This window comes from Cupressus sempervirens, chromosome 3, assembly GCF_028749045.1.
Source record: "Cupressus sempervirens isolate cs-2001-9-10 chromosome 3, ASM2874904v1, whole genome shotgun sequence".
Taxonomy (NCBI): Eukaryota; Viridiplantae; Streptophyta; class Pinopsida; order Cupressales; family Cupressaceae; genus Cupressus; species Cupressus sempervirens.
In genome coordinates, this window is record NC_143120.1 from 223,528,039 (window position 1) to 223,553,371 (window position 25,333).

General features: G+C 37.5%; 1 protein-coding gene across 1 annotated transcript in view; it reads left to right on the forward strand.

The window, feature by feature from the left end:
* Positions 1-425: 425 nt before the first annotated feature.
* The window catches only part of LOC149565641 (squalene monooxygenase SE1-like), a 61,339-nt gene continuing 36,431 nt past the window's right edge, over positions 426-25,333 (forward strand). Inside the window, exon 1 of the mRNA XM_089819153.1 lies at positions 426-889. Within this exon, the coding sequence (XP_089675279.1) occupies positions 665-889 (225 nt within the window). The 5' untranslated portion in view covers positions 426-664. The remainder of the gene's footprint in view (positions 890-25,333) is intronic.

Consider the following 25,333-nt stretch of genomic DNA (forward strand, 5'->3'; position numbering starts at 1 on the left):
TATATGCGCGCACACATACACACACATACATTACAAACTTTTGATTTCCTGTTTAAGGTTAATTTGAACACTTGTGTTAATGACGTTGCTCTCTAGACAAATGCACCAAAGACCAAAAAAAAGTCAAACATGATTTTTTTCGGATTCACGAACACAACGAAATTTTCTCAAAAATTTTGTCGTTTTCGTACAGATCATAAAGATCAAATGCTGAAATTTAAAAAATATTCATCATATTTTTCATTTTAAAAAAAATTAATCAATGATACAATTTATAAGGAGGATAGCCACGTCCCATGTTAATTCCCTAATTTATTTATTCATTGAATATTTTTCTTTATTGCTTCATGTGTATGTTCTTTTCCTTTTTTCACTATTATTTTATTTTAAACTAGCCGTGTCCTTCCATATTCTATTTTCTATTCAAATATTGTAGCTCGCAAACAAGTTGCCAGCTCACTTCTTTCCTGCATCCACAGCAAGCTAACAAGTTGCAAGCTCATATGTTTCATTTAATTTTAAAATCGAGCTAACGTCTTCTTTTGTTTAATAAAACCTACACGCCAATTCTCTGCGCGATCACGAAAACCGAGACATCCATGTTTTAGTAATTCGATCACAGAAAACTGGAAGTTGATCTAGATCTCCTGCTTTTAAAATTCCAATGGAGTATTTAGGGTTTCCAGTGGTATTTGCGTTGCTTTTGGGGACAATTCTTTCTTTTGGGCTTATATTGCGTAGGAAGAAGAATTCAAGAGGAGCATCTTTGACAATGCATATTCAGGATACCCTGCTCAACGAGAATGACAATGAAGGGAAAGAAGAAACGGATATTATTATTGTTGGAGCAGGGGTTGCGGGTTCTGCTCTCGCTTACACTCTTGGCAAGGCAAATTTTCTCTTTTTCAATTATGTTATTCGGAAAGCTTTTATTCTTTTTATTTGCCCAATTTTAAAATTCCTCTAGTGTTTGATCCGATTTAATATTTTCATAATTATATCAAAATTGATAAAATCTCATCATGAATAGTCCAATTTAGATACGAGGAGGTGGGTGCCATTTCCAGGAACTGCATTATACAAGCGTTGAGTGATGCACCAGTTGAACCGAAATTAAAGAATTTATTGAATCTGAAGTATTTATATTTAGGTTCTCAGGAGACCATGTAGGATTTACAGGACGAAATGAGTTATATAACATTGAGTTTGTCGTAGCTCAGCTGCATTTGCTTGAATTGTGTGAAGTTGAACATCATAGATACATTTTGATGTCCGCTTCCTAATTTGCCCTAGAAGCTGCCCTAAATCACATTTTTAAGGGATTAGGATTATGGTCTACCAATCAAATGGTTTCTTTAATTGTGCGATCCATAACTTGAATCCTGCATTCACTGCATGAATACAAATGTACACACACACATACACTTGAATCCTGCATTCACTGCATGAATACAAATGTACACACACACACAGACAGAGACAGACACACAGAGGCACAAACACAGACACATAGAGACACAGACACACAGAGACACAGACACACAGAGACACACAGAGAGACACACATAGACACACACAGACACAGACACACACACACACAGAGACACAGACACACATAGACACACAGAGACAGACAGAGACACACACAGACACAGACACAGACACACACACACACACACACAGAGAGAGAGGATTAGATTACAATGTAAATATTTTTTATAACTAGATTAAGGGTTTGATTAAAGAGAATATATCATCATCATAATGCAGCACTTAAGTTGTATTTGAATTCTAGTTATAGAAGATGTGGAGTAAGGAGGCATGGTAAGGTGCCATAAGACAATGGTTCTCCCTCCATTCAGTCCTCCATTCTTCTATGGTTGGAGTTAACTATAATTCACCAATAGTCCCTTGACATAGGAGTTGGGAAGGTACTTGAAATAGGGTGCCCCTTAGCGGTTTTCTCTCTCACAGTGCAGTAGGGTGCCCTCATAGCTGTCCTCCCTGAAGTGCCACTGCAACAGGGTGCCCTTAGTGGTTCTCTGTCTCACAGGGCACTAGGGTGCCCTCTTAGCTGCTCTTCCTTAACTGCCACTACAGAAGTGTTCCCTTAGCGGATCTTCTTAATTGCAGACTCTCTCCCATTCCCTTGATTTAGTTCATGTCTAAATAATTATTTTTAACAGACTCAGATGCAGTCTAAAATCACAGAGATAAATTAATCATGGTTTTTGTATTACCGAAAATAAAATAATGTAACACCCTAGACTCGGATCTGCTTATTGTTATTCTCTGATCTGCCTTTAGGGAGTCCTGATTGCTGATTGACTACCAATTATTTATCCCTTGATTCACAACACAATATATCCATTTCAATGCCTGGAATGAATCCTCATTTGTAATAATTGGTGGAATGCTCACCATCTTTCATAAGGATTGAGTTACAACTTTTCATTGTGGCTTTGAGAATAATATATTATTCTTTGAGTTGATCTCTCTGAGTTGTATCTTCCAATATGTGGGGGAAGAGTCACACCTCTTATCACGTCTGCCCCCTATGCAATGGTCACAACCTTTCCCAATTACCACCCTTTGAAAGAGTCACAACCCTTCAACATTTCTGCCCTTTGATAGAGTCACAACCCTTCTGAAAAGTTATAACCCTTGATCATTGCTGCCCTTTGAAAGAGTTACTTTTATGTTCCTTTCTTCTTCCATTAATGTATGTTTAGTTCTTATGCTCTCCTTTTTCTCCCTTCCTCCCTTTTATATCTTGTGTTGAGGGAGTCACAACTCTTCATTATGTATCTCATTAACTTAAATTAACCTATAAATAATATTATAATATATAATTATTTAACTTTTTATTTATTTATATTTTAACTTTATTATTCTTATTTATTATTAAATTCTATTTCACAAAGGGAACATTACATACACCTGCTTTCCTTTAAATGACACTCTCACCAAACTGTACAATATCTATAAATCCTTGTTTTCAAGGTTCCTAAACTCGACTGTTTTTGTGAATCTATATGATGTAATATTTATAGCTGCTAATAATTGACAAGTTGAAACTAGAGAATTATGTAGCTTGCCATGGATCTGAGCAACGTTTTATCCCATATCTACAAAAAATGACTTTTAAACAACTGCGCAGCAGGCAGTGTGGGTGATTGGGGTTTGCAGTGTCTTGTAAATATTGGCATTACAGCTGTTGACTGTCAGGTTTATTGTGAGGCTTTTCTAGATAAACTGTGAAGTAGTTTTAATGATTTTCCCTTAACGTTTGAAGCCAACTATCTCTTTTTGAAAATCTTCCAAGTAAAAGTTATTGCAAGTGTAGAATGGTTGGTATTTTTGGTTTCAAACATTAAACTTATATATAGGTTTTCTATTTGAGGAAAACCATAGGATTAGTACTAAAAATCTAACTTGCTGGTTCGGATTCCAATTTGGATGTGGGTTTGACATTCGCTCAATTTTATATATATATATACATACTGATATATATACTGCAGCAAATAAGTTCATACACCACTATGCTAAATATAAGAGCTACTTAGTGAAACACACCACCACATATATTAATGCTTTAGTTTGAATGAACCGTGAAGTAGTTTTAACGATTTTCCCTTAATGTTTGAAGCCAACTATCTCTTTCTGAAAATCTTCCAAGTAAAAGTTATTGCAAGTGTAGAATGGTTGGTATTTTTGGTTTCAAACATTAAACTTATATATATGTTTTATATTTGAGGAAAACCATAGGATTAGTACTAAAAATCTAAGTTGCCGGTTTGGATTCTGGTTTGGATGTGGGTTTGACATTCACTCAATTATATATATATATGCTGCAGCAAATAAGTTCATACACCACTATGCTAAATATAAAAGCAACTTAGCGAAACGCACTTCCACATATATTAAGGGTTTAGTTCGAATGACATAACAAAATGTCAAAATGCACAACCATATCATGTTTCAGATCAAAAACAGTAATGTCAACATTACTAATCAGTCATGTGATCAAATATCATAAAAAATCATCAAACACATTATCATCATTATGCAGTTGCAGATTAGAAGCACAATTAGTGCCACCAGCATTAGTAGTCTTAGGCGCATCCTCAGGATCAACTTCAACATCACTAAGTATCTCACGATCACCATCATCAATTGCAAGTCCATCAAAGTGGGCTTCCAATTCCGTATACTTTGATTCAACATCCCAATGTTTTGCCTCCCCTTTTTTGTAAGTATTCTCTCTGTGAGTTGTGAGCCTCAAGTTTGAATGCACAAAGACCAAGTTTTCTGCCTTCTTGGAGTTTAGTCAATTGCGTTTCATTGTGTGGATGGAGTATGTGCTCCAATTCCTCTCAAATGATGAGGAACTAGCAACCTATCAAGATTTATAAATTTGAAATTATAGAGTGAAGAGTTTTAAGCATTTATCAACATGAAATTAGATATTAGAATCTTAAGATTAAAGAACTTATATGTGATAAAATTTTGATGGCAATGGGTTGTAAGTGCTAGTACATTTGTCCATGGAAGTACTACCATTTATGAGCATCAGTATTGTTCTTGTCTTCAAGAGCTTCAAGAACACAATCATTGATGCTTGCGAAACTCATAAATTTAGACTTCATTGCAGGTTGTAGGTGCATGGGAAAGAGTCTTTGAAGTGCTGCCTTGTACCCTTGAGCAACTACAAGATCTCTGTATGTGGCAACTCTAGTGGTACTCCCCTTGAGAACCGATTGGCTATAGATCCCAGGGCTCAATGCAAAGGCAAGTAGATGCAAAAGGGTAGTCATTTTGTTCTATCTGTCTAGCACGATTACTTGGAGCTCCTTTGAGAACTTTTTATCAGGATCTTGCTCTCTCTCATTTATGATATTTCTAATATACTCAAGCATGGAGTCAATGCCACATACCTACTTAAGCAAGGCCTATCCTTGTCAGTGTATCAAATCATGCTCAATATAGGCTTTGTGAACTTCAGAATGCACTCAACACGATCCCATCAAGAGTCATCTAGTATCAATGCCTTAATGGCAGCTGCCTTGGCACTATTAGATTGCCTCCATATGCTCCAATTAGCACTGGTTATCATTCTAGACAATGCCTTGTTAACCTTGACAAGGTGTCTCAAAGCAATAGTGTTGGAGGCAAAGTGGGTCTCAACAACCTATTTTAAGATCAAAGCAATAATAAATTAAAAATTAAAAATTAAGACTAAAATTTAAATTTAAAAACATAGAAAGTTTACTAAACTAAAGTGACTAGATTCCTAAAACATTTTTAAATGTTAAACAATTGAACTTACCTTCAAGAGCTCCAATTTTGAGAATTGTCTAAATATGGCCTGCATCATATGGTGGTACAAACATTTGGATAGCTTGCACCTCTTCATACTTTTTTTCATCCACTCAACCTTAGTGCCAATTTTTTGCAGCATTAGGTTGAGTAGTGCACATCACAAGGTGTCAAAAAAATGTGTTTGTACTGCTCTTCATCACTTCTACTGGATAGCTTGATAGACATTGCTATGCTTGGGCTATACTATAAACTATCTCACATGCTTGATAGACACTGTGAAGCTCAGCATGAACTGCATTCTGACTTCCTAGCTCGGTAGCAATTGAACACTTGGTTAACAGTGTTGGATGAATGATGAGCTCGGTAGTAACTGTAGAGCTTGGTAGCAATATAACCAACTGACTAAGTGTTAAGTTACTAATAGACAAATTGACCTTAATGTCAACAAAGAGGAAGGGTGCCTGTACTAAATCCAGATTATAGGAGGAATACCATACAAGGAAATGTGCTCTTCGACCCTTTGATAGGATAATGTGAATATGAAATTGAGGTAATTGCTTGGAAATGTAACAGTTAAGATGCAAATCTAGGATAAGGATATGAAAGGAAATGAAATATGAAATACTCACCTAAAAATGCATAGAGGAAGATGCATTTTCTCTCAAGAACTTTAGGATCTCAATCTTTTGTGAACTTCCGACTGTAAATTTTGAAATAAAATGACAAAAGGAACAAAACCCAAAAATCTCCCCAGAATTCAAGACTAAAGGAGTAGATTGACTTGGAAAGACGTCCTACAACCAAAGTTGATGTAGTCCACAACTCCAAAACTGACAACTCCAAAAAGATTGTGAACTATAGGTTCCATATCTATTATCCTTTTCACTGCCAACCTGCAAATCACCATAGAAAAAAAAAAGTTTTGGAGTTGGGGATTGATGAGGGGTTGCCTTGGTCAAGAGCTAAGTTAAAGAATTAACTGTAAATGAGAAATGTAAATGTAAATGACTGTAAAGAATGAAATAAATGTTAGGATTGCCCGAGTGTATGTAATGTAATTGTAGTGTAGATTTTGAATTAGGAATATAGGGTGTCTTCACTCTTTGCAACAGATCTACCATAATTCCATCATGGTGCCATGGATATGAATATGCATCAATGAAGAAGGAGATGGATGCTTCAATGTGGATTTCCTTCCTTTATGACCAATAATATGCCAGATCTTGAAGAGGAAATAGTGACAAAGGATTCTTCAATGCTAGATAGAAATCTCCTTGCTTGAATGCTTGAACTCCTTGAATGCAAAAGGCATAAATCTTTACTTGAGAGAAAGAACTTGAGTGCATTAATGATCTTGAGATTTGAATTATGAGTGAGATGTGAAATAAAGCCCCAAAGTCTCCTTATAAATGAGTTTTCAAGCGTGAAAACAATATAGATTGATTGGATAATGATCACAAACTAATAATACCTCTAGGACATTCGAGCCCCAAGATCCAAAACTTCTAAGGACTAGGTCAACTTGGGTCAACCTTGTCTAGGAGTATGTTGACCTAAGAGGATGAGGTTGACTTGGGTTGACCTAGTCCATACCAGGTCAACTTAGGTTGACTTGATCTAGACTAGGTCAACTTGAATCAACTTGTTCCAGGAGGACATGTCCTAGGTGCCATAGAAAACCAGGGAAGATGCCAGAAGGATAGGATGGAAAGATGTAAGAGAGAAGAGGAAAAGAGGAACAAGATCATGCATATTCATGGTCCAAAGAAGGAATCTTGAAGAGGAGGGATCTAAAAGGTCTTAAACGGCAAGTGTATCTGTTGAGAATAGATTCAAAACAATTCAAGAGAGAGATTGTTTGAGGGAGATTGTTGAGAATATACATGTATGATCAATATGTTTCAATCATTGTTTTGTCACTGATGTTAAACTTGCTATTTGCTGGTAAGACAACTGCTTATACAATTTAAGTACTATCATTTATTTGATTGGTGAAGAGGATTTGATCAAAAAATGTAACAATAGCACCTAGAGGAAAGGTTGAGTTATGATTATGTAAAAGAGTACAAGAATCAGTCAAGACAGTGATAACATGATGTATTGATAATCTACTTAAGGTTACAAAGGTTAGTTACACTAAGAAAGTTTAGAAGAACAAGTTACACAAAGTTTGTCTACCAAGCTTGACCGTGTGGATAGTAGGTGCCGAGCAAAGTCAGTGCAAGTCGAATAGAAAATCAGTTGGAGCTAAGTAAAAGTCTATTCTAGTGTATGCCGAGTAGAACAGTGGATGTCGAGTAGAGTTTAGTTGATGCCGAGCATCAGTAAACTTTAGTTCGTGCCGAGTGATTGTAAAGAGGATGCCGAGCAACACAGTATGTCCTGAGCATTAGAAGCAAGATAATGCCGAGTGGCTGCATTATTTAAAAGATTGTGAATTTGATGGATTTGAGCCGACAAGTTTGTTTTCTTAGATTATGTGAACCAGGTGGAAGATAAGATTGATGAGCTGGAGGCATAAAATTCAAGGTGAACCCTTTTTAGGTGAATTCAAAGAGGATTCAAGGAGAAGTTTCTAGAAAAGATATGGAATGTGGGATAGATTCATTGTATACTACCTAATCTGTCATAGCCCTAAATCGGACGATGGAGAATGAGTGGCAAAAAGATCTTAATTTCCTATATATAGGAATGGCTGGTCATGAAGCAAGGTTCTCATGTGCGAGAACCTAAGGAAGTCAAGGAGACAAGGGTTTTACTTCATCAAGTGACCTAAGAGAAGAGTTTGCAATGGCATGTTAAGCAAGAAGGCTTAAGGATACGAATGCTTGAAGGGTGAACAAGCTATTAGAGCTGCAATGAGTGAATGCCAAGTAGAATAGAGGACTAAAACATAGATTTGTAATCTGCAAATGGAGTTGTAAGTTGTTATCAGATCAAGCCTTGCTGTTACTCTAATAAGTGTATCAGTCTAGGGTAAATCTTTTGTGTTGTCCTGCATTTTGTCACCACAAATGGTTGGTAACAACACGAAACTTTTTCAAGCTAGTTTCGTGTTTCTCTAAGTTTGAATTTGATATTCAATTGCTTAATGTTGATCGATTTATCTATTTCAATTCAAATATCAAATTGTTTTACTGAAGGCCTTCGTCAAGTCTTTTTCGTTTTGCTTTCTGTCGAGCCTTTGTTTGATTTTTGAAGCCTTCATAGTTTGTTCTTTGTTTTTGAGTTTGCATTTGTTTGTTTTTAGTCCTTTGGATTTGCTCATGTAATGCCTTTCGATTTCCCTTTCGAGTCGGTCTAACGTAGAGGTCAATTAGAGTTGTTAGTCAAGAGATATAGTCATTTTAGTGCCCAAAAAGTGGACCTTTTTGATGCAAAAGCACAAATTAAAAAAATGATGTTATATTTTCAATTTGACATTCACTTTTTCAAAAATATAGCATTTTACTCACTTTTTGTTATGTTCTTAAGTTTTACTTTAAATTTATAACTTAAAGTGACTATAGTACACTTTATGTTATAATTTTAAGTTGAGTTATTTTTTAATTTTTCACTTAAAATAGCTATAGAACTATATATTTACATTTTAAATTTTTGGTTTTAAAATCAAATACTTATTTAAATGTCACTTTAAAATAATGTCTATGTGTTATATTGAATAATATGATAAATGAATATTATTTTTGACCCATATAGAGGACATTTTTATAATTTTAAGTGAAATACATGACTTTAAGGCCTCAAAAGTGGACTTTTTATGTGCAATTGCATGTAAAAACTATGAAAAGTAGAAACTTTTCATGTTATTACATATAGAATTCATTTTTGAGGATACTTTTCATGCCATTTGTTGGTGTAAATAAGTATTTACTTATTACACTTACTTAAGTTTTACTTAGGTTAATGCATTATTTAATTATTATTTTAGATGAGAGACTTAGGAGTTTGTGAACTCTCATTAAGTTACGCAACTTTAATTAGGCACATGGTGTCTACAACACAGGAGTATGCATCAGTCACTGAGTTGTTATGATGACAACACAATTTTTCGCACTCCTCATTTAGCACATGTTGTCTACACCACTGATTTGCGTGCTACACCATTGTAGGCTTATCCTCACATCATCGCACTTAATCTCGTGCTTAATGGAGGATAATCCATATCTGGTGGACATGTGCCTAGTATTATGACATCAGAGTGCTGACTTCTATGCATTCTAGAAGCTCTCCTGAGGCCTTTATATTCAGGCACTCCTAGTGTACTCTTGCATCCAGTTATTGAATGAATATCATCATTCTGATCATACTCTGCTTATTTTGGTCTACTGTGTGCTTGTGTTGAGTTCTTTAGTTCTTGGGTGAATTCTGGCCTAAGCCAAATTCTTACATGGTATCAGAGCTGAGGAGGATTCTCATCACTTAGCCGTTCGAGATTGTTCATGATTCAGCACCTCGATTCCGGAGGATCCGCAAAAATTGGGAACGTCTAGAGCCAGATTTGACCTCTCCCTTGCGTCCGGAGCGCTAATTCGGTGAAGATTGACTATAAATTTGCCTATCTTGAGTGAAAGTTGATCGTGAGGCAAATTTTTTTTGCAAACCGACACCCGAAGGCACTGATTTGCAAAATTGGGTATGATCTAATTCATTGATCTGAATAATTTATTTTTCGGATCTGAACTATTTATTTCTCTGAAATTATTGGCCTTTTCGAAATTATTTTTTGGATTATAGGCAAAGAAATTTTTTTTTGGTAGAGCCGGGCTATCAACCCCCAGTCTGCATATTTGGGCGGAATATTTGTTATTTATTTCGCAGGTTTTTTAAATTATTTCTGCGGTTTTATCATATTAAGTCTCGCCACATAATACTTGCGGTGATATTCGCGGCCGGCCATTCAAACATCCGGCCGGCGACCTGCCTCACACCGGCTGCTACATATTTCGCGGCAACAAATTCCGTCAACATATTCAGCGGTCATCGACCCACCGGCCGACATTCCCATCTCACCGGCGACGAAGTTTGAACCGACGACCGGCATTCTATGTTTGCGGACGCTTGTTTATAAACTACGCAGACTTCCCACAGCCCACACATGTGGGACTATTGTATATAGTCCGGCGACCGCTGCTAAATTACCGACGACGGGAAATTGGCATTCTGGCACCCAGTCTGCAGTCGAACCCTACCACGCGGTGATCTCTGGTTCGCCCGCTTCGCCACGTCTGCTGCTGAACCCCTTGTCACATCAGACACAATTAGCGCTCAAAGTCATATACGACTTAGCGCCTAATCAGCGGTTCGTACGCCCACGTCATCATCCCACGCCTTTTTTCCGTACGATCCGTACCGACCCTACAGTACGACCGGCCAAGTCAGCTACCAGGTCATCTAGGTGGCCGAATTTTCTGCTGACATCATCAATTTCATGACCTTAAAATTGACGCCCGTTTGGACGTCAAATCAGGCCGTTTTATAATAGCTGCAACGGCCGTATGACCGTCAAATTTAACCCCCTCTTTTGCTGGTGCAACCCCTCACCAAATTGATTTTGGTTTTAGCAGTCCAACTTCAAGAGGCCATAACTCGCACATCCAGACTCCAAATTAGGTGCAATTTTTTTTGAAATTGCATAAAATTTCTTAAATTTTTCAGTGGTGCAGCTATTTTTTGGTTTTGGTGCACGGATTGTTCAGAATTTGCGTTTTTTGGTGATTGTACTGGATAATCCTGCATTTTGCAACTTCAAACGCTCCGTATGGGCACATTTGGAGTCGAAAACAGGTTTCGTTTTTTTTGAAAGTGCGTATTTTTTTGTCTACTTTCCAAATCTGGCATTAGATTATAGTGTTGTGTGGACAAAATTGTCACTTTCAGCATAGGGCCTTTCTTTGCTTCGTAATGCTTCAGAATTGTAGCACATTGTTAAGTTTCAAATTTGTACTCTATCAAGAGGTTGTAATAAGCAAGATCAGAAGTCCACGAAGGCCAAAATTGGCAAGTGGCCCATTGTAATTGCACTACTGATAAAGTGCCCAAAGCATCTATTTTTGGGGGGTTTCTTGATTTAGTGAAAAAGAGGGGTGTTCTTCGTGTTGTGTTCTCTCTTTTCTGCAATTTTCTTTCATTTTCTGCATTATGGGCAACTTTAAGTTTCCTAAATTAACTCCTCATAACTATGCTTTGTGGTCAATCAAAATGTTGTATCACTTAATGCATAATGGAGTTTCACAATATGTAGATGGTACTCTTCCTAAACCAGTAGGTGATAATGTATCAACAAGTGAAATTTCAGATTGGGTAGCCATGGATAGAAAAGCCCTAAGTGATATATGTTTGGGGGTAGATGATAAAATCATGTATCAAATCAAAAAATGTACTACATCCAAGGAAGCTTGGGATACCCTCGAAAGCCTTTATGGTACAGTGTCTGAAGAGGATGTGTTCAAAATTGAAGAGGAGCTAGTTTCCTTAGATCCTAAGTCGTATGACTCAATACAGGACTTCATCATCAAGGTGAATGAATTAAGGACTAAGCTTACTGATTGTGGGAACTCTATAAAAGATGACAGACTGATCTATCTCATCCATAACAAGCTGCCATCGGAATATTCCACATTTGTATCTTCTTTTAACACCTCAGAGACTACCTTAGGGTCTGCCTACAAGAAAGTCACTTTTGATGAATATGCAAAACTGTTGGATGATGAAGAAAAGAAGTTGAAAACAATGGGGATTCTCAAATCACCTCAGTCCAAAGCATTGGTGGCCAATGAGGGTTCTCAACATTTAGCTGGCCAATCTTCAAATAAAGGAAAGGGTAAAAAGAAATGGAAGAGCAAATCTGAGGATGCAGAAAAGACAACACCTCAATCAAATCAACAAGGCAAGTCCTCGAATTCCAACAAGAAAGGGGGCAACAATAATAAGGAGAAGAAGAAGTGTGCTTATTGCAAGAAATCGGGTTATGAAGAGCATGAGTGTTATCTCAAAAAGATTGATGAATTGACCAACATCATGCAGAAACATAATGTTCCATTGCCTAATGCTTACAAGGAGAAGGGATCTTCTTCAAATTCAAAGGACAAAGGGCAAGCATTCATGGCAAATGCAAACTCTTCAAAGGAATGGATATTTGACTCAGGTGCCTCATATCATATGGGTTCTTCAAAGGAGGATTTTTCTTCATTGAATCGCTCAAGGGTACCACACATCTTCATGGGGAATGATAGCAAAATGGAAGTTGAAGGAAAAGGAAACGTGGAAATGGAAAATGGAGAGTTTCAAGAGGTTCTCTATGTTCCAAACCTAAGTTCAAATCTCCTTTCAATCTACCAAGTCACTCACTTTGGAGATGGACATAGAGTTGAGTTCCTTCCTAACTCAGTTCAAGTGCACAGTCTTAAAGATAATTCCTTGGTTGCAGTAGGAAAAGTGAATGATCACAAGAGGTTGTACTCTTTCTTGCATTTTGTACCCAAGTCTCCTTCAAAGGCCTTGTTAACTCAATCTAATTCAAACATGCAATTATGGCATGAGCGGTATGGTCATCTTGACTATCGCTATCTTTAGCAACTTTGCACATACCAAATGGTGAAAGGTCTACCTCAAATCAACTTTTCTAAGGGCAAATGTTCATCAGATTCAGTGGATATGCATCCAGAGGGGAAGTTACAAAGAGGGAAGTCTTCTAGAGCAACAAGTGTTCTTTAGATGGTTCACATGGTATTAGCTAGTCCTTTTGCATTTAGCCAGGGTCGCTACATACTTACCATAGTTGATGACTTTTCAAGGTTCACTTGGGTCTACTTTCTGCATAGTAAGGGTGAAGTTTTGGACGCATTTCTAGACTTCAAGGCTCATGTCGAACGAAAATCCAGAAAGGCCATCAAAATACTCGGCATGGACAATGGTAACATGGATGTGAACAAAAGACTTAAGGACTTTTGGAGACATGAGGGCATTGATCTTCAGACTCCTTCAGCATTCAGTCCGCATAAGGCAGATGTTGCAGCTTTGAGGATTAGAACTCTTAAGTTTATGGCAAGTTGCATGATTCATGCCAAGTCTCTAGATCCATCATTAGAAGTCGAAGCAATCTCCAGTACCACTCACATTCTTAATCGTTCTCCTCATCCAGCCTTAGATGGCAAAACTCCTTTTGAGGCATGGTGTGGCAGAAAACCTATTGTGACACACTTCAGAGTCTTCGGTTGTCCTGTATGGGCAAAGAGATCTTCTAGGGGTCGCAAGGCATAGTCATCTCAGCCTTGTACCTTCATTAGTTATGAAGACGGTGTGAAGGCATACAAACTTCTAGATCCTGAGACACATCAGATATTTGTGGAGAAGGATGTACATTTTGAGGAAAGTTCTCCGAGCTCGTCCTCTACTCCTCTTCGCAGATCATACAGTGTGGATACTGATAGTGACACCAGTGATAGTGCTTCAACAGATTCAGACACGTGGAGTTCTGTCGACAGATACAGTGAGAGGTCACTTCTTCAGTTCAGTCCGCATGCATACATCGCCACAATGATAGGTCCAGAACAACAAGGTACATCTAGTCTTCCAGATACAGGATCAATGACAGATTTGGGGGACAGTATTGATCATTTGCCTCTTCTTCTTGATGCAAAATTACCTTCTTCAGTTGTCATGAGGGTTCCATCCGACTCTCTTGCTCATTCTCTACAGGATCAATCGTCACAGGTTGAAGTGATTGTTGATACTTATGATCAGCAGTTGCAGCAGGGTTCTTCATCAGTTGCAGAGATAGACAGTTCTTTGGGATAGGTTCTTCAGCCAGTTGAGCAGGTTTCAGAGACATCACTTATTCATGGGATTCTTTCCACGCACAGCGGAAGCGTCTCACTTGTACCTTTGGTATTGTTTCTTCCTAAGGGGAGGAACACCATTTTGTAGTCTTGGATCAGCTTCTTCATTGGAGCCTTCACTGTTCAGCATTCTACTTTGGGGGGGGGGAGCCCATCCTGTCTCTTTGCCTCTTCTCATTATTCTCTTCTGTATATATTGGATGTATGTCATAATGGGGGGGTCTTGATTACTCCATCCATCAATGCATCCTTCTTTATCTCTCTTTTTGGGGGAGGGTTTTTCCCACGAGGTTTTCCCTCTTTCCCCACTTTATGGGAGATAGCATATCATTATGTACATGGGTACCTAACATGGCCTAGTAGCCGGGACCCATATTGCATTTCATCCTAGAGTTCGTAAGCTTAAGGGCATTCCCCTAACTTGCACTTAAGGGGGGGTGTTGGTGTAAATAAGTATTTACTTATTACACTTAAGTTTTACTTAGGTTAATGCATTATTTAATTATTTTGCATTATTTTATTATTATTTTAGATGAGACACTTAGGAGTTTGTGAACTCTCATTGAATTACGCAACTCTAATTAGGCACATGGTGTCTACAACACAGGAGTATGCATCATTCACTGAGTTGTTATAATGACAACACAGTTTTTCACGCTCCTCATTTAGCACATGTTGTCTACACCACTGATTTGCGTGCTACACCATTGTAGGCTTATCCTCACATCATCGCACTTAATCCCGTGCTTAATAGAGGATAATCCATATCTGGTGGACATGTGCCTAGTTGTATGACATATCATGGTGCTGACTTCTATGCATTCTAGAAGCTCTCCTGAGGCCTTTATATTCAGGCACTCTTAGTGTACTCTTGCATCCAATTATTGAATGAATATTGTCATTCTGATCATACTCTGCCTATTTTGGTCTACTGTGTGCTTGTGTTGAGTTCTTTAGTTCTTGGGTGAATTCTGGCCTAAGCCAAATTCTTACACCATTACATCAAAAGCTTATGAAAGTGGACCTTTTTGATGCATTGACATGAAAAGTAGAGTTTTTGTGCTTAAGCATAAAAAAGGTGAGACACATTTTAAAACATGTAAATGGCCTCAAAAGGTCCGATTTTGCCCATGAGCATGTTTTAAAACATGTAATGCACTCCAAAAAGTGCGATTTTGCATAGAGACATTTTAAAACATGCAAGCGACGTCAAAAGGTCCGATTTTTCATGAAGACATGTTTTAAAATATGTAATGACCATTAAAATGTCCGATTTTGAGAAGGAAATGTGCTCTTGCTCCCCAAGAATCCGATTTTGGCCATAACTCAAGATTTTCTTCATGGATTTGAACGAAATTTTTTGCATTCAAGGCATTTTTGCTTGGTGATCATTTTGCTTCCATCAAAAATGAGTTTAATGAGTTTAAAAAACATTTTTGGAAGTCCAAATCTAGGGTACGTTTTTGGAAAAATCTTCAATAAAATCCATTTTTAATACATGTTTTTACTCCAATCCAAATCGATTTGGCATTTTAAGTGTTTGTCATTGCATTGTGATACACATCTTCAACTTTAGAAGCCAAAACGTTTTTGTTTCATATCTTTTTATGAATCACGTTTTTGCTTAAAATGTTCGGAAAATTGGGGTTTTAATCCATTTATGCATTTTGAAGCCACTTTTTGCTTTTTGATCCATGCATATTCATTTGGGAAAGTCGTTTTTGCATTCCCAAGTCAAAAATGACTTTAAAACATGCATTTTTTTGCCATGTTTCTGCAAAAACGGCCCAGATTTTTTGCATTTAAAAGTCACGTTTTTGTTCAAAAAACTCAAAAAAATGCATTTCTAGCCCATACCTTTGATCAAGAGGGATTGTGTTTGAGTTTTAAATGCGTGGTCTTGTCTTTGGAGACCATGTTTTTGGCCTTTTCATGTCAAATTTGACCATTGAATGTCCATTACATGCAAGTGCGGAAAAGGTCAAAATGTTGTTTGAAAATCCGGATTTAAGGGAGAATTGGTCTTAAGTCTATAAAACTTTCTATTTTGGCTCTTTCTCCTTCATTTTTGGCACTTAATCTTCATGTAAGTGGGCTTTTTCTTTCTTGTTATTTAATTTGTGCTTATCTTGGTATTTCTATGCATATTATTGCTTGATGATTGCCATTTGTCCATATATATGCCATGAAAAATTGCATTTTGCCTTTAAAAAGGATGAAAACTCTCATTTTCACACTTTTGGAATTTTCCCAAACTCCAAATTCGAATTTGCATATTGAAGTGGCTTTCTTCTTGACATGTTTGAGTCTTTTGTCAAAGGCATGCGTTTGTTTTGTGCTTGTTTTTGTGTTTTGCTTGTTTGCATTTCGGTTTTCCCTCCATTTTGGAGAAATTGCAAGTTCTTTCCCAAGAACTTGAGCACGTTTCACTTCACTCCACTTTCCATTTCCATGTCATAATACTTCACATCTCATCCGACAAATGCGATTACATGTATTCCATCTCATTGACCATCTGCACATGCATGTAATCCCATTTTTCATTTCCATCCCTCCATGTGCATTCGCGCCTCCATGAGCAAATACATGCTTTCCCATGTTTCTGCATCTTTTCATGCTTTCCATCTCATCCTTTACCCCTTGTTACATGTTGCATTTACATGTAATCCATTTTTCGTGCAATGACATCTTGAAAGCCCAAGTCACATTTTGGAAATCAGCACACGCATTCCCATGCGCCAAACACTTTAAAAAAAAAAGAGTAAAGGTGCTGATGGAAAGTTATTCCAAGTGTGCATCTAGACATTGTTAAGAAGGTTTTGAAAGTTTCAAAGAATCCAGAATGTATTGATCTACAAAGGAGAATTCACGACAACTTGAACAAAAAAAGCTTGATCACATCAAGTTTTCAATGACAACGGACAATTCATCAAAGAGAGTCAGAGGTTATCAAAAGACGCAAGACCGTGGTTATCAAGGTGAATGCAGCAGTACACAGTACAGGAACTGCCAATCTTGTTATCATCTGGGGTAGCATCGCCAAGTAGTTGAAGAGGATGCATTACATGAAGATGTGTAATTACATGCAATGCAAGTTACATGTATGTAAAAGGATGTAATGCAAGTTGCATGTGCATTTGCATGTAACTCTTTATTTTCTGTAGTTAGGCTAGGTGAAAGTTGGTTGAGTTGCTCTCACTTTTTCCTCCACCTTTTTTTCAACTCCTATGCCTATATAAAGGAGTGCCCTCTCATTGTAAAAATCATCTTTTGTTGTATGCAAGAAAGTTTTGCCACATTTGTGCAAGCATAACTTTGATTGTATAGTACAAAGTTGGGAGAAAAGTGAGTAAAAGAAGCAAATAGATTCGAAGCTTTGACTGGAAACAATTGTGATAGAGCAAATTAGAAGCTTTGATTGTAATTTGTGCCTATTGTCTTGATTTATGTTATTATTTTGTATTTAATAAAAGAGCATAGTGATTTAAGAAACAATCAGAGCCGAAGCTTTGATTGGGAGCGGTTGTGGAAATATATAGCTAGAAGCTTTGTCTGTAGCTTATACTTTTCTCTTAATTCACAAAATAGTTAAGTTATTTTCACTTTTAGGAGTCCTTGTGCCTTAATTGTAAAGTTTTTCCATATAGAAGTACGACTGGACGTAGAGCCAAACTGGTACATTTTAGCTAGCCTTTGAGTTAGTAAAAGTTTATCGGTATCACTGTTTCCAGCTCTTGATAGAAGTGCAGTTAGAGATTCACCTCGCCCATTATTCCCTCTATGAGTAAGTGGTTCCTTTCTTGAAAGTTAAGAAGAAAGGATATTAGTAACACTCTGTTTATAAATCTCTCAACTTCTTGCTTACCTTGAGTTGATCTGAGGAACGGTGAGAAGGGGGAGCCTTCCCTTTAAGGTAGGAGAGACTCTGTCTCACACGCTGTGGCTGGTCATCCTATTTTGTGACTGGATTTTTATCCAAAGTTGTTGGTTGCAAAATATCCACCCAACACTTTGGATTAAGGTTGACCTAACAATCATTTATAAATCCTTTAACTGGGTGACATTCCAAGTGAATGGTTTAAAGTCCTCTAACAAGGCTCACTCCTAACAGGGTGATTGAAATCCTTTAACAGAGTCATATTTAACAATGTGTATTGTAACTTTTAATAGGGTTGGCCTTTCATAGGGCATCACTTTAGAAGAGTGAAAAAGAGTAGCATGTTACTGGTGATTTTTCCCAAATTGGGTTTCCACATAAATCATTATGTCAACTGTGTTGATGAATTTGTTATGTTTCATGTTTACATTTCTACAAGTTCATTTAATAGTAACCTACAAGTTTTAAGTGATTGCATAATCTTAAGGATGCATGTATGAAGTCAAATGTTTTAAGGACCGTCCTTCACCTTTCCTTCACAATCCACAACTTTCAAAAACATTGCACCTCTTGTGGACATTGCAATAACATTCACCAAAGAACGATTCTCGCAGCTTTCCATCCATTTAATACTGTTGTCACGCCTGCTTCGATTCATGAATCCTTGATGGGCAGCATGGAAGCCTCTACACAGGCCACCTCATCATCCAATAAAGTGGTGCGTATCTTCTTATAACTAGGGCCCTTGAACCCCTTTGGAGCCTCATTAACTTTTCGCACCATGTATTGCCAATACGATGAGTGAACAACATTAAATGACAATTCATTTGCATAGACGCATTTCGCTAAGGCTTGATCAACAATGACTCTAGCTTCATTTTGAAATGATGTTTCCAAGGGTCCCACTACTCTCTTTCTTACAACTTGTTGTTGAAGAGAATGCAAGAATGGTGGTTCTTTGCGGGTGGTTCATTGGGACTGGTAGTTGAAGACATAGATGATATTTTTCCTTTCTTTGAAGGCCTACTACTTTGTAATGGATAAGAAGAGTTTTCCCTTCCAACAACTTCATTTGCTTGCTTTTATTCTTAAATGTATTTGTTCACAATGTGGTTTGGAAGGAGGGTTTTAGGTAGCACTCTATTAACTCTTGGCTTCCTTGTACAAAAGTTTATGCCTTTTTGAGGAATGAAGCACAAATGTGCTTTCACTCTGCCATAAAAGTTAGTAGATTCCTCTTTGCAATGGCCGTAAATCCACACATAACCTGAAATGATACAAACCTAGAAAATAAAGAAGGCTCAACAAAATAACCAACACAGGGGGGGGGGAATGCTGTTAAGTCGTGCTACGAGTTTGACCTCCACTGTTATGTCGGTGACAGTTAGGGCTAATATAAAGAGGTGGGAAGATAATAAATGAAACAAACTGAATGCATCTCATTACTTATTTATTCATTTACATACATTTTACTTAATCCAAATAGAGTGAGCACGTATCAGCTAGTAAATAGAACTCACAACCATCCAAACTAGAAGGGGGACGACAAACATATCTTCATATTCAAACGAAAGACAGTAAGGAAGAGGCACCTGGAGTTGGCGTCTAGTCCCGCGGCCCTCCTAACCCCCTTCGATGCTCCCTACGACATACTCATATCATGAGTTGTGTTGCTTGCGGAGAACTCGTACTCGGTAGCAATGCCAAACGAATGCTGCACACGTCTCTGATTCTTTGTGGTTGGTTTGCTGGCAAAGCTTTGTCGTGCCACCTATCGACTTTGACGTGATTGGAGGAGATAACTGTTACGACCTCCCAACTGGAATTGACATTGCCCACACCCAATAACCTCTGCTACATTACGCATGGGCTGATTGTATATTGTCCCTACTTCCCTGCCGATAGTGATCCGAGCCCCTCGGGTTAGGCCTGTGTGTTATACTGATGTTAGCCTTTGCCTGTTACTGATGCCACACTCCTCTCGCAACTACAGACGCATACAATGACCACACGCTTCAGCCAGCTAGGGTAATTCTATTGCCATTCGGTTTGCTTTTGAAGTAGGCTCAATTGAATAATATATTATGCTGCAAATTTGTAATTGAACTTGGGACAATCTTCGAAGAGATACTGGGGCTACGTCTAGTGTCCCAATTCCTTCGTTCTTAAGAAAACCAGTTTCATTTAAGCAACCTTTTGTATTTTGAACAATATCATATTTTCATGGTGTTAGTCCCAAGGAAGCTCATTGCTTTTATAACCTTGATATGAGTGTTAATACAAACAACTAGGCAGTGTGGGATAAAAGCCATTTTTGTCTTCTAGTTAGTTATTTTTGTTATAAAATGACTTTAAGTCATAAAGTAACTTTATAAATCCACTTTATTAAACAAAGTGACTTAACAATAGAAAAGCTTGTCCACTTAAATATTTCCCAATGAAACCAAAAAAACTCCTGTGACTGGCTGGCATCCTCATGATTAATGCCGTTAGCCTATCCCGATGGAAAGATAGACCAACAAGGTGCCAGTAAAGCCTAGCACGGAGAAGGGGACATTTCAGTCCTCCCTTCCTGGGATTGCTTGCCCTCAAGCAATCTCAGTGTCAGATGTTGCAGGATTGATTTGCCCTCCCAAGTGGCATCTTCATATGGAAAATCTTTCTAGCGAACTAAATACTCCCTGATGGATCTGTTAAGTAGCTTTCTCTCCCTGATCTCAATCACCTCGAAACCTGTTTCCCTTACTCATCAAGTGGGGGCAATCCAACGAAAGGCACTACATGTTGACCAATTGCCTTCTTGAGGCAAGACATGTGAAAAACATTATGGATTCTATTGTCATCTGGCAAGTCCAACTCATAAGCAACCTCTCCAACCCTCCTGGTAATGCAATAGCGACCATAAAATCTTGGCTGAAGCTTCTCGGATCCACTCTTTTTCAAGGAGCTCTACCTATAAGGTTGGAGTTGAAGGTAAACCATGTCGCCTAACTCAAAACTCCGCTCTGTTCGGTGGTGACCAATGTACATTATCTGCTGATTCTAAGCTTGTAGGATGTTCTCCTGAAGAGATTTGAGAATATCCTGCTGATCTTGTATCTTATCTCTAGCCAGTGGTGCTTAGCTGTCCTGTAACGCCAGATCTACGAATGATAGTGGTTCGCTACCATAAAGAGCTCGAAATGGTGTCATTCGGATGAACATGTGGTAGGAGTTATAGCAATACTCCCCTAAATATAACCATTTAACCCAAGCTCTTTGTTGCCTCGCTACATAGTTCTGGAGATAACCATCCACCCATTTATTTACTATCTCAGTCTGCTCGTCCATTTGTGGGTGGTAACTCATGCTAGGTGTCAATTCCGTGCTTGCCAATCTGAATAATTCCTGCCAAAAAGTGCTGAGAAATCTGCTATCCTTGTCGCTCACAATGGTCCAAGGTAGGCCATGTAGACGAAAAACCTCTCAAAAAACCAACTTGACTATTTGAGAGGCTGGTCAATTTGCCGCTATAGCATAGAAATGAGCAAACTTGGTCAATCTGTCCACAACCACAAAAATGGAATATCTGCCGTGCACTCTCGGCAATTCTGTAATAAAGTCCATGGAGATACCCTCCCATTCTATGCTAGAATAGGAAGAGACTGTAATAATTTGACTGGGAACTTGTGCTCCAACTTGTTCTCCTAACAAGTCTGGCATTCTCTGACATGCTGCAGTACATCGTCCTTGAGGCCCTTCCATAAAAACCTTTTTCTGACCTGCCTATAGGTTTCTTCACCCGAGTGTCCCACTGATGGGCATCATGAAGAGTATCCATAATTTTTACCTTGAGCTTGGACTTTGGCACGAGGTAGATCCTATCCTTATAAAAAAACATAGCATCGATTACCTTGTACCCGCTGTCCTAGAATTTCCCATGCATGATTTGACAAGGTTGAGTATTCTTAGAATACTCAACGAGTAATTGGGACACCCAATCTGCCGATATCTCTGAAATGACACAACACTCTACTATTGAAAGTCTCTTGGAAAGCGCATTAGCAACTATATTATTCTTACCCTTGACATACTCGATATCAAAATCATAGGCCTAAATCTTGCTGACCCACTTTTGTTGTCTTTCATCGAGATCCTTCTGTTCTAAGAAATGTCGCAAGTTGTGGTCCATCTTAACCGTGAATTTGCCACCCACCAAGTACTGTCTAAACTTAGTTAAGGCATGCATAATGTGTTGACAATTGGCTATGTAGTGATGTAAGTGTTGTCATTAATGCCAACACATGATGTACATGTTGTAGAAAACCTCGGAAACAATGATACTTAGCTTCTGGTACTCAGAAAATTGTTTGGCTCAAGACAATTTACAGCAGTGTATTGTTTTGATACATGAAATTGATTTACAGTAGTGTATTGTTTTGATGTATAACTTGTTTATATGATGTTATTTGTGAGAGAGAGGTTAGATGGAGACAGTGTACATGTTGATGATGATGTGTATAACCTTGGACATCACTACGAACAATATGGAAAAGAGATATTCATGGTTTACCAGTGAACAAAACAACAAAGTTAAAGGTAAAGGAATTATTTTGTTTACAAAATAATTATTTGAACAATTAAGGTTGACATCCTAGATGTTTACTCTAAGTTGAAAAAGTATATTGTGATCCTAGCTGACCCAACAACAATTTGTGTAAAGGCATGGTATTTATGCAAAGACATCTTGCAAAGTCATTTGCAAGTGATGTGCAAATTATGTGATTGAATGCGAAGCAATGTTATATATGAATGCGAAGTTTTGTGTCATATGCAGAAGCAATTTTGTGATCCGAGATTGAGATAAGGTTAGAGATCAGCTGGAAAGATGGTACAACATCTATATACTTGAGGATTAATTACTTGTTTGGGCAGTGAGCTCTTCTTGCATCCATTGTACTACAACTTCTAACAGGGTTAGAATCTCCTAATAGGGATTCAAAATCTCCTAACAGGGACTCCTATGTACTGAATGCTTTTTATAGACTCCTAACAAGGTCCATCCTCTAACAAGGAACATTTATATTAGTGCATCATCTAGTGGGTATCCCCACTGGGGTTGTCCCTTGGCTAGGGTTTCCCTAGTTAACAACATATGGTGTTATGAGTTCTCTTTATGCATGGTTATTGTTACTGCTCAACATTACTTGTTTACTTTCTTATGCATTGTTCAAAGTAATAAATAATATTCAGTTGGCGACAAAAGTTTGTACAATAATGATTCACCCTCCCCCTCTTAGTAGCCCTATTTCTAACAATTGGTATCAGAGCACAGTTACTCAGAAGAGGCTTAATAGCTTGAGTAAGATCCCTATGGATATGAAACAGTTGATGAAGAACCTTGAAGAGGCACTTGAACAAATTGATCTCCTTACTGAAGAAAGAGATAAGCTGAAAGATAGATATGAAGACTCCAAAGTATACATTGGACAATTGAAGGACAAGATTGAACATCTCAAATCCAAGCCTGAATCTACTGAATTTGAAACTAGTGATGATGAATATTCAAAATTGAAAATAGAGTACAAGATCTTGAGGCATGAATTGAAGATTACCAATCTAAAGTTGAGTTTGAAGAATGATCCTAGCAAAGTTGAATCTGATTTGAAGACTGAAAATTCAGATCTTAGAACCAATCTGGCAAAGAAGACATTCGAACTTGAAGCACTAAAAGCTGATCATAAAGAACTTCAAAAGTGCAACACTATTGCGAAAGGTGAATTAACTTAGAGCAAGCTACAACTTGAAAAGCTCTATACTAGCAGAGAAAAGCTTGATGAATCAATGTCAATACAAAGACCTACCTATGATAAGACTGGTCTTGGTTACCTATTTAACATGTCTGCAAAGAAACCTGAAAGTAGATCAAATCTAAAAGAGAAAGATAAATCTAATGATAAGATTGAATCCAGTCAATCTTCTAATAAATTCAAAGAAGTTGGACAAGAGAAGGAAACTGAGAAATTGGATGAACCTAAGCAAGTGGAATTGCCTAAGAAAATCAGGTATGAATTTAGAGGTAAGTGTTTTTCTTGTAATGAAATAGGTCATATGAAAAGAGATTGTACAATTGATCATAAAGCAATTGATTGTAGGAAACCTAAATATGATAATGATAGAAGAAATGGTAGAATGTTCGGAAATACTAACCTTGCAGATAGAAGAAGATCTAATGAGAGGACATCAAGAGAAAGTAGACCTTATGAAGAAAGAAAGCAGATCTTGTGTAATAAGTGTAACAACTTTGGACACATAGCCCGAAACTGTTAAGCACCTATTGATCAGCAAAATCCTAGAAGCAGAACCCTAGTATATTAGTTATGCAACAACTTCTGACATACAACAAAGTACTATAGAATGGACAGAAGGAACAATGGAAGAAACTTCGGAAATGACAGAAGGAATCATGAAAGAAACTTCGGAAATAGAAGCAACATTGGAAGAAACTTAGGAAATGACAAAAGAAATCATGAAAGTAACTCTGGAACTAAGAAAGACAATGAATATCAAACAAATGTAGTTAGTGAACTTTGAGAAGAACTTGACGAGGCATTTGTAAAGGGATTAAATATTTTTGAGGAAAAGTTAGATGATGTTGAGACAGGAAAATTGAAGTCAGCAATCGAGTTTGATTCAACCAAGTTGAATTAAGCTTATTCACAGCATCAGAATTTGAAACTTCATTTAGAGATCGAGCTATGAGTAGTGAGGTTGAGAGAAGATATATCTTGATGATTTTAGATTGTAGCTAAGCTTGCTTGCAATTTGGAGCTTATTGAAACAAGTTACGAAGGAAATAAGTGTTACTGGTATAGCAGAGAAAGTTTATTCTATGATAGAAGATGAAATCTATGTTTTCACAACAAATTTCGTAGAGCGAAGTTTTGTGGAGCATTGTTATGATGAAATAAAGCTATGGTGAACCTCATATAGCATTTGAAGATCAGAGAGATGATCTTGATCAAATATTTGATTTCAGAATGAAATTAACAGCTTTTTCGATTTGGCAAAGTACGCAATTAATGCAAGTTCTAGCTAAATAAATAGAATACTAACTTGATTATTTCTACATTGTGATTATCTTAGAAGCTTAGAGCACTCAGAAGTGATTTGACAAAGCAATTTCATGCAAAACCCTACTTTGAAAAAAAGTATTTTATGTCTTCGATAAATTTATATTTGGTGAAATCATGGATATGCCATTAGTTCAGAATATTGAGAATGTTGAGAGACCCAATTGAAGATTGTTCTTGTG